We start from the raw sequence: 10,263 nt of genomic DNA, 5'->3' as shown, positions 1-10,263 counted from the left end.
TCATTTTGATAATAAAAAAGCGTTTTTTTTGAGTTGACTAATTGACACAACAAAAATACAGAAAAGCACTTGCCTAATGTTCCTAGTTACATGTTTTTGAGTTCATAAGTTAAACAAAGCAACAAAGTGGAATACGCAGAATATTGACCACATTTGTACTGAGGACGAAAATGCAAATTACACCACAAGAATAACAGAAAAAGAGGATGATGCCTATTACTAATATCACATATTTGTCATATTGTTCTGTGTCTTTTCATCCATGTTCTCGTAAGGCACTCCTACAAAAACAGATATACAAACAAAGATGGATATTAACTAATATACACAGTATATGCTTTATTTTTTTTTTTTTACTATGCTTTGGTGTGATTTATCTATATGTATATGTACATACATAATATATGTACGTATGTGGTAATCTCTCATACTGTGAGTGAATAAATGTGTGCATTTACATAAACATATCAAAAACATTCTTAAAAACTGGTAATTAAATAAAATTATTTTATGATAGGTATATTTTTTTATTTTACTAATATTCATATATTATACATGTATAAGGTGCCAATTTGATGCAATCATATAGTATTATTACTATAATTTACATAATGTGTATATATATATATATATATATATATATATATATATATATATATATATATGCAGTACTTATAATTAAAATTGTCATAGCATTGTATATTATTATAGTGTATTATAATTTTATATATTATTTTTGTTAGCTTCGGATGAATATGACTGTTATAATTTATGATATATAATTTATAATTTTTTAGGTTGATTTTTACATGAGAAACGGTTTGATATTTTTGAAAAATCATTGCATGATCACATTCAATTCAAATAGATAGACCAAAATAATATAGTGTATTTTTATTATGATATATAAATATTATTTTATAATAACAGTATTATATTTTTATTTTTTTTATATGTTATGATATATAATAAAAATATCAAAGTTGATTTTTTTATGCGGAAAATGGAACGCTATTTTTGAAAAATCATTGCAGTTCCACAAGTGGCAATGAGACGCATGACGACGTCCTCGGAAGGGAATCGGCGAATTATTATGGGATGCCTTCACTTACCGGCGGAGGTCATGGCGAGCCGGTCCGGGCGCTTGCTCTCCTTTTTCCTGCCGACGACACAAGCGACAGCGCTCACTTACTTGGCCGCAACGGGACTCGCAAACAAGCCGAGCGGAATCAAGAGAAAGAAGAAGCCAGTGCTAAAAGGCGAAATTGCGGCGCCGTGGTAACGTTCTCACCGGCTGTGAGACGACGGCAGCTTCTGAATTACATAAAGGTCTGACCTGGAAATAAAAAAGCTCATTACTGGCGTTTGGATTTGAGCCGCTATACCGGAAAACTCACCTCCTTTTTTAGGTTTTATTTTTTTCTTTTGTTAGTAAAACGCACGGTCGTAATTTTCCATCGGAAATGATTGCGTCTTATTATGTGGTTAGTTTCAAGATTACGGGACGGATGTGCAGCGCATTCAAGCAAGATTTCGTCAAGTAATGCATGGAGTAATTACCTTCATTCGCATTGTTAATAATGTCAGGCGTTTGCTGGAAGATCACATCCCAAATGATCAAAAACAAAGGTAATACTTACGGTAAAGTACAGTGTTCCCTGGCTGCATTTTTTCTTATAGTTCACAACAGTCAAAAATTGCATTTATTTCTTAAAAACGAAAAAAAAAACCTGCTGCATGGACTTTCATTTATGAGCATAACTTTATACTAGGTTTATCTTGCTATTTTTCTTGAAAAGTTTCTTCTTTTTTAAGTTGGGCCAGGCAAAAAAAAAAAAAAAAAATCAATTTGATCTTTTTTTTTCAACAAAAGAAAAAAACACTTAAAAAGGAACATATCTCAAAAGAATCAAATTCCTTTTTGTGAATTTTTGTTTATGATTGTTGTAGGTTTACTTCGCTTTTTTTTTCTTTATTTTAAGTCAGACCAGTCAAATAAAAGCAATTTGATTTATATAAAAAAACATACATATATATATATATATATATATATATATATATATATATATATATATATATATATATATATAATTATATGTATTATATAAATGTATATTATATTTATACATGTAATTAATATATGTAGTATATTAATATTAAATGTTACTATAATGTTATATTAAATGTTATATAGTTTATATATATATATATAGATATATATATTTTTTTATTATATATATATATTTAAAAAAAAATATATATAAATATAAAAAATATATATATATATATATATATATATATATATATATATATATATATATATATATATATATATATATATATATATACTATAACACTATTTGCTATTTATATATACCTTTCATGTATTTATTTTGTAACCAAAAAAAACCCAAAAACAAACAAACTGAAAAAGGTTAACAGGCAAAAAAAAAAAAAAAGGCAATCCATTTTGCGTATTTGGGTTATTTTGGGGGGAAAGTGAGGAGGGAACACTGTACAGTGGAATGGAACGTCAATTTTCATTGACAGTGGATTGGATGTTTTCAAGTGGCACTTTGTCATTGCTGAGGGCCAACAGGAAACGAGGAAACACGAGCATGCGGCGCGTTGGCGAGAAGGGCCACTCACTTGTCGACGCTTTTGCAAACGCACACCACGGTGACGATGACCACCACCACCACGGCCACCGACACCAGCACCGCAATCAGGATGATCCATTTGCTCTCTGCAAGGAAATGGTGGACATTTTTTTTTCACGCTCCAAAATTGCAACAAATCTGCTATGGCAAGAACACTTTTCTTTTCAACTTAAGAGCAAAACAATTGGAACGTGAGATAGCTTGTTGCTAAATCTTGTTCTGCTGACCCCCCGAATTAACTAAAGTAATTTTTATTAGAGTAACTAATTAGTACTTACAGTAATGACAGAAATTTACTTAATACTTTATACTATTAATTACTTTAGATGTATAAATACAGGTAATGGAATGTAGTTTAGTATCTAACCAGAAGTGCAAGGAGCAGCAGGTGCGATATGTACAATATACACAATATAGACATATATATATATATATATATATATATATATATATATATATATTTATATATATGTGGATATACAGTACATATGTATATACATATTTATTATTTATCTTTACCAAGTCCGCCGGTGTCCGTAATCTCCTCCTGGCAGTTGAAGCCCTGGTAGCCCGGGGCGCAGGCGCACGAGTAAGACGAGTTTCCGATGTCGTGGCACGTTCCTCCGTTGAGACACGGGTTGCTCAGGCACGCGCTCGCTGCAACGCGCCACAACAACACGTCAATCGCCATCGCCGATCACCACAACTTTGCACCTAATCTCAAAAATGTATTTTTTCTTTAGAAAAGACCGGAATTCAACCCCAAAATTAAGGGTGCTTCTTACACGTGGGTGCATCTTATATTTGAGGAATAAAGTAATATTTGTGCGTGTGAAAAAAGATGGACTCGGACGTTTGTTCGGTCTGCTTGCTTTTTTTTACATCTATAGCCATCAATGGCAATGTATAACTTATTTCCTGATGGTGAAAATGAATTTTTGGCGTCCGTAGCCGTCAATGGCAGTGAATGAGTTAAATGCGGTGTAGCCTTTTGGTCTTGCTGTCACGCACCTCTGTGGCAGTCGCGGGTGTAGTTGTAAATGGCGCAGACATAACCCTCCTGGCAGCCTTTGGGGCTGCACACGACGCCAGTACCGGTGCATTCGCAGTCCTGGCTGCAGTCCTCCGTCACAAACTTCTCTTTCAGCTGAAAAAAACAAAACAAAGAAGCAAAGAAGCATTTAGCATACATTAGCCCAAAGTGCGCAAATCATGTCCTATTGTCAATTCAGCAGTCGCCTTTTTTATCGCTAACTAGGGCTCGGTTATGGCTGCATCTAGAATAAATTAACCGCTAGCTAGCAGCGTTTGAGTTCTCCATATAGTGTCTAGTTTGCGTCGCTTCAGAATCCAGATATAAACAGGACAACAATCCTCTGAAATCACGTTTTATTGCAAATTCAGGACATTAGCTAACAAATTACTTAATTACGCTGACATAACGATACCAGTTGCCAAGTTTTACTGCTGGCTCGGCATAAATTAGCCATTAGCTAGCAGCGCTATAGGCTGCAGTGAGTTCGTTTCCGTTCCTACTGATCACTTTTGAAAACCACGCTGACTCAAATGTGACATTTCAGTCGGATGATTTGGCTCATAGGCCAAATTTAAGGGGAGAGATTTGGAGGAGGAAAGGAAAAGATTGTATAGTTAAGAAGTATTTACCGCATTTTCCGCACTATAAGACGCACCCTCAATTAATGGCATAGTTTCAAACTTTTTCCATATATAAGGCGCACCGGATTATAGGGCGTACCCTCAATTAATGACATATTTGAAAACTTTTTCAATCACAATAGAGTAACACTTAGAGTAATAACTATAATAACTTAAATAGTAACGCTAAACTCTCAATAGCATAATAACTCAATGTCAATATGAGCAACCTTGTTCAACTGTAAACACACAAAAGAAACAGGTCAAGCTTACTTTATCACTTCATTCCCCATCTGCGAAACCCCAATCTCAATATTGATCCATATATAAGGCGCTCCTGATTATAAGGCGCGCCATCAGCTTTTTTAAAAAAAATTAAGGTTTTTAGGTGCGTCTTATAGTGCGGAAAATACGGTAAATGTGTGATCTGGCCTTCTATGTTTACTTTTGTTTTTTACCAAGCAAATATTAGATTTTCGATTGGATTTTGCTAGCAAAAAAAGTGTCGAGCTGCAGGCCTAATCTCAAGGTAGCACCTTAGTGCGCTTTTGTTGTCGTAAATGATGATGTAAAACGTTGCAAAGGCGAAGGCAGAAGAACGCGACAATGCAAGGACTCACCGGGTAGTATCTGTTGAGGAAGCTGCATCCGCACTGCGCGTAGGGCACGCAGGCGCCCTCGCTCATGACGAAGCCGCCGGCGCACTTGCAGCCCTCTACGCAAGAGGCCTCGCCGCATTCGGAAGGCGCCGCCAGATCGGCGCAGGAGGCCGGGCACGGCGACATGCACGTCGTGTACGTGCTGTTGCCTTGGCACGACAGCTCTGCCAGAAAACACGACTTTACAATTAGAGCAATCGCAACATCGCCTTTATGGCTTTTCTTACATCGATGCCCATTTTTGTCAAGAAAAAATACATTTTACTGGTTAAAACCTTCCGATTTGGTTAGCAGAAAATGAATTTCGTGGCACAAAAAATTTCCACCCTCGTGGTCATGTCAAAGTTTAAAAATGGCACCACCACTTAGTTTTCACACTAGCCTGAGTCTGCCTACTCTTGGCTAAAATATTGCCAGAATGACGTGAAAGAAAATGACCGAAAAAATGGTCCACAAAGATACCAGGGAGATGAAATTTCACCCAGACCGCGACAAGTTAAACATGGCACTACCACTTCGCACACAACCTGAAATGTTACATCCCTTGGGTAAACTAACTGCAAGAATGTTGCAGAAAATGTGGACACAAAAATGATCAAAAAAAGACTTTAGGGAGTTGAAATTTCACCCAGATGATGACAACATGTGAAAGTTCAACATTGCACAACTACTTAGTTATCACACAAGCAGGAAGGAGTGTGCCATCCCTTGGCTAAAATACTGCCAAAATGATGTGGAAAAAATGACCCAGAAATTGGTCAAACGAGACACCAGGGAGCTGAAATTTCACCCAGATGGTGGCAACTTGTCAAATTTCCATATGGCATGACCACTTAGTTATCACACGAGCAAATGTGTGCCATCACTTCGCTAAAATACTGCCAGAATGGTGTGGAAGACTTTAACACAAAATGGCTAAAAAACACTTGGGGAGCTGAAATTTCACCCGGATAGCAACACCATGTCAAAATTCAACATAGCACAACCACTTTGTACACCACCGAGAAAGTTACATCCCTTGGCTACCTAGCAGGACAGTTCCCATCCTTTGGCTAAAATACTGCCAGAATAATGTGTAAAATGAAAAAAATACTGCACAATTAGTTAAGTGTAAAGTCTGGACTTTCATTTCTAAGCATAAACAGTTCAAATTGGGATCAAAATGTAGGAAAAGAAAGGATTAGTAGACAAGTAATTAAATGCATTTTTTGATCGACCTCCACCTTTTTATAGATCATATTAAAGGGAGTTGTGTATGGAATTATATATCCAATTTGGGGGTGTGTTTGCTAAGGAATTTACTGATATGATGAAAAGCTGGGCAAAGTTGTCTTGTTTTGCGCATGGCTTCTTACCACAGCCCAACTGTCGTCTCCAGGACCCAAGGGTCATCCCGGCCTCATGGCAGGCGGCGGCGTACGCCTCGTAACTGGCGCAGCGCAACTCGTCGCTGCCTCGCTCCGCGCACAGGTCGAACACGCAGTCGCTGCACAAAAAAAAGGTAATTTTGAGGGAGCAGAGACTGGCTCAGAGACAAGTAAGTGACACTACTGAGGCATGCTTGTAAATGAATAAAACCGCACGATTTGTGTAGCAGCCATATTTTCAATAAACAAAGTCATGTAGATTAAATTTTAACAAGATAAAAGTGTAAAACGGTGTTAGTTTTCTTCTAAATCACATTAATGACAGCACCACCTAGTGACATGGAGGTGCAAATACACTGCAACATGAAAAAGGCAAAGCCTGTTCCCTGGGATCATCCATGGGGACATTGGTAGGAATTACGCGGGAACTCAGGTCAAATCGCGATAGAACTTTTGGGTGAACTCACTCGCGGTAGGTGCCGGGTGCCAGGACGGCGTGGCAGGTAGAGAAAAGCCCCACGGAGTTGGTGATGGCGCCGCACGCGGCGGGACCGTGGTAGTCGGCCAGCTGGTCTTCGGAGCAGTCGGACGTTTCGAATCCCGAATCTGGATCCGTGTCCACTTCTCGCCTGAGCGTCGCAAAAGTTCATTTATTTATTTATTTTTTTAGATCAGGGATCTCTTGTAAACGCGGTCAGGATTGTACCTATGCAGGTGGGCGTGTCCGGGCGCCACGAGATCGGTGCGGGGGGCGCGCCCCAGACGGTCGCTGACCCTCCAGCTGTCCCCGAAGGCGTTGAGGTCCCTGGTGATGGTGCCGTCAGGCTTGACGTACTCATTGCTGCGGATTCCGTCGTAGTTTCCGCACAGCCCCCTGACGGCGTTCTTGTACGTGCTGGGAAGGGTGATCTCTGGATGCGCAAAGTCAACGCATAAAAAGCAAGTCCAAAAAAAGAGGCGAGGCAGCCCGACAAAGCTCCTTTACCTCCGCGACTTCTGCCGTTGAAGCGCACGGTGAGTCCGAAGTCGGTGGTCAGTTGAACCTGCCTGGAGTTCATGCTAATCTGCAATCCTTCTACCGGACTCAGAGGCGGCGAAACGCTCTCCCCGTTCACCTGCAACGCAAACACTAGCAATGCCATGTTCACGAACGCAACGAATCTTTCGAACGGCTCTTCTGTGCGGAACAGGCGTCTGTAAAGCCGTTCAATCCTCCATCCTTGCCCGCCGCTCACCTGCAGAGCGCGCCATCTTAGCGTATTAGCTCCGCGCGGTTGGAAAAAACGTTTATGTTTTTTTTTGTTTTTTTTTGTGTGTGTTTTTTTTTAATTTTGGCTGGTTAGTGTGACCAGTCCACAGCGACATTTTTTGGAATCTGGTAAGTCCACGTTTTTTTTTTCCTTTAACATTGTGACTTTACTTTTATAAACTCCAGCACCTCCACAACTGTTTTCTCTATTTTAGTTGCAACCAAATTCTCATAAAAATACTACATAAAAATTGAACATTATGGGTAAATTTACAACCGTCTACTTGTATTCTTGCAACGTTAATGTCTTGTTTGCTTGTGATTTAGCCCCCCTTGTAATATCCATGAGGTTTTCTTGTAAAACGCCAGAATGTCGCAGTTGGACTTTTTTCCCTTATTTTGACAAACAAGAACGCGCGAGAAGAATTCTAAACAAAAAAGAAGCTGCGTACGTACCAGGACTTTCTTGCCCTGCATGAAGCGTACGTCCACGCCGTAGACGTCGACGAAGAGCTGGTCCGGGAAGGACACCCTCCGGTTCCCTCCCCGTCGGATGTTTTTGCCCCTGACGGTAAAGTTGGGCAGCGAGCCCTGGGAGGCCTGGTAGTCCGTCGCCAGGACGTACGTGTACGGCCCCTGGAAGTGGTGCGTGAAACCGTCGAAGGTTCGGTAGTGCGGATCCCCTGACACGGTGCACTTATCAAAATCTACAAACGAATTGGAACGGAAAAAAATTACTTCAGAAAATGGAATTCCACAACCAGCTAGAGGTTTTTCTTTGGGGTGGCCAGGATGACAACACCTCATTCTTTATCATACCGTTCACACTCAAGATTCTGTGAAATAAATCCATTCATAGCTTAGTGGAAGCGATCTTTCATTTGGTTTTTGGCGGACTCACTGGCAGGCCGGCAGTAGACGTCTCCGTATTTGTCCAGGTCGCAAACAGAGTTGGAATTGCAGCTGTGCTCCGTGCACGTGATCAGGCCGCCCAGGTTACAGCTGCACCTGGAAACGCATTTTGCCGCCAGCCACGAGTCCCCCACCTACCAAAAAGAAAGAAAAAAAACCCCAACAGTTTAACCACTCATAACTTTGGTGCTATGGGCTAATACCCTAACATTAGCCAGGTTTTATTTAAATTAGAAAAAGGAGGTTTGAGGGGGATTAGTCTAACACAAAAGGAGCCGATGATAGCCAAGCTATTTTTTGATATGTACCATTGATATGTGCAAATTTAAACAATTACAACTTTTTATCTGATGACATTTTTATTCAATCTAGTACAATCACAACCTTTTCTCTATAAAATAGCGCATCAGTATTTTGGCAGCAAGGTGAATCTGAGGCTTGGCGTTCCTGTGTGCTTTCGGCGACTTACGTCGTGGTACTCGCCGTCGGAATCCAGACAGCCGCATTTTTCCAGCGAAACGCACTTGTCGTCGCTGAGGACGAAGCCGGCGTCGCACTGGCAACCCTCCACGCAGCTGGTGGGCGGCAGGTGGCACTGGATGGGGAACAGGTCCGAGCAGGTCGGGGGGCATGGCGCCGTGCAGTCCGAATAGTGGCTGTTAGGGGGGCATGGTAATGCTGCCCAGAAAAAAAAATTAATTATTGCAATTTCTTTCTTGTAATATTCAGAGGTGGCCAATTTGTCAGCACTGATGGACTTTTAGTAAATTCAACCACAGCAATACTTTGTTTCGCTTGTAGTGTATGTGACAGATGAAATTTAGACATGTGTTATTCAAACCGTCTTCTATAGTTGTAGGGCAGGCAGTTATAAATAAGAATTGACATCCACCATTTGAGAGTCATGTAAAGCATGACACCATCCTGTGGAAATGATTGCTAATTGCACTCTTGTCCCCTGTATTAAACATGACGGTGTATTATAGCCTAGGGTTAAACCCCTTAGCTGGCTTTGCTTTCGTGTTACACTTATATTACTGAGTTGTGTTTCAACTATTTTTGTCCCCTGTATTAAACATGATGGTGTATTATAGCCTAGGGTTAAACCCCTTAGCTGGCTTTGCTTTCGTGTTACACTTATATTACTGAGTTGTGTTTCAATTACAGTGTAACTGTAGAACCACAGACATGTGTTAACTTTAAGTGTAAGTGCAAAAACAGAAAAAAATAATTAGTATGGGCGTAGAGAGAAGTAGACCTGTGCCTGACCAATGTCGAACCAGCAAAAAAAGTCAAGTTGCCCACCTCTGGTAATATTTATCTGGCATCCAGTAACAATTTTTGTCTCTTTTTTTTTTCCTGCAAAAGCGTTCTTACGGCAGAAGGTGCGGTTCCTCCAGCTGAGGGTGACGCCGGCGCTGCTGCAGGCCTGAGCGTAGGCCTCCACGTTGTCGCACAGCGTAGCCGGCATGCCGTCGTACTCGCACATGTCGTACACGCAGTTCCCCGTGAAGGCTTCGGGGGGCACTAGAGCGTGGCAGGCCCGGAAGCTCTCCGACAGGAGCACGCCGGCGCACTGGGACTCGAAGGCGGCCTCTTCCTCCGCCGTGCAGTCGGGATGCACGTCGGGTCGCTTGTCTGGCTGACAGCTAGTAACGAAAACAGAACGATGTTGTCAATTCAAAAATGTAGTCCAAATGACAGCTTACGGGGCCATTTGTGGCCCACCGTCTATTTTTAGCGGCCCTCTGTCTATACTA

General features: G+C 40.7%; 1 protein-coding gene across 1 annotated transcript in view; it reads right to left on the bottom strand.

The window, feature by feature from the left end:
• Nucleotides 1-3: 3 nt before the first annotated feature.
• Nucleotides 4-10,263, bottom strand: part of zanl (zonadhesin, like) — a 45,140-nt gene continuing 34,880 nt past the window's right edge. The window contains exons 78-92 of the mRNA XM_088422313.1: nt 9,881-10,152; nt 8,973-9,181; nt 8,493-8,637; nt 8,048-8,298; nt 7,328-7,457; nt 7,049-7,253; nt 6,810-6,971; nt 6,331-6,461; nt 4,937-5,139; nt 3,672-3,807; nt 3,180-3,317; nt 2,650-2,746; nt 1,292-1,336; nt 1,113-1,159; nt 4-281 (exon numbers count right to left, since the gene is read on the bottom strand). Of these exons, the coding sequence (XP_088278439.1) occupies nt 226-281; nt 1,113-1,159; nt 1,292-1,336; nt 2,650-2,746; nt 3,180-3,317; nt 3,672-3,807; nt 4,937-5,139; nt 6,331-6,461; nt 6,810-6,971; nt 7,049-7,253; nt 7,328-7,457; nt 8,048-8,298; nt 8,493-8,637; nt 8,973-9,181; nt 9,881-10,152 (2,227 nt within the window). The 3' untranslated portion in view covers nt 4-225. The remainder of the gene's footprint in view (nt 282-1,112; nt 1,160-1,291; nt 1,337-2,649; nt 2,747-3,179; nt 3,318-3,671; nt 3,808-4,936; nt 5,140-6,330; nt 6,462-6,809; nt 6,972-7,048; nt 7,254-7,327; nt 7,458-8,047; nt 8,299-8,492; nt 8,638-8,972; nt 9,182-9,880; nt 10,153-10,263) is intronic.

Source organism: Hippichthys cyanospilos, chromosome 1, assembly GCF_059441005.1.
Source record: "Hippichthys cyanospilos isolate Australia breed blue-spotted pipefish chromosome 1, RoL_Hcya_1.0, whole genome shotgun sequence".
NCBI classification, from domain to species: domain Eukaryota; kingdom Metazoa; phylum Chordata; class Actinopteri; order Syngnathiformes; family Syngnathidae; genus Hippichthys; species Hippichthys cyanospilos.
Note: the sequence above shows the minus strand (reverse complement) of the source record. Positions and strands in the feature narration are given on the sequence as shown.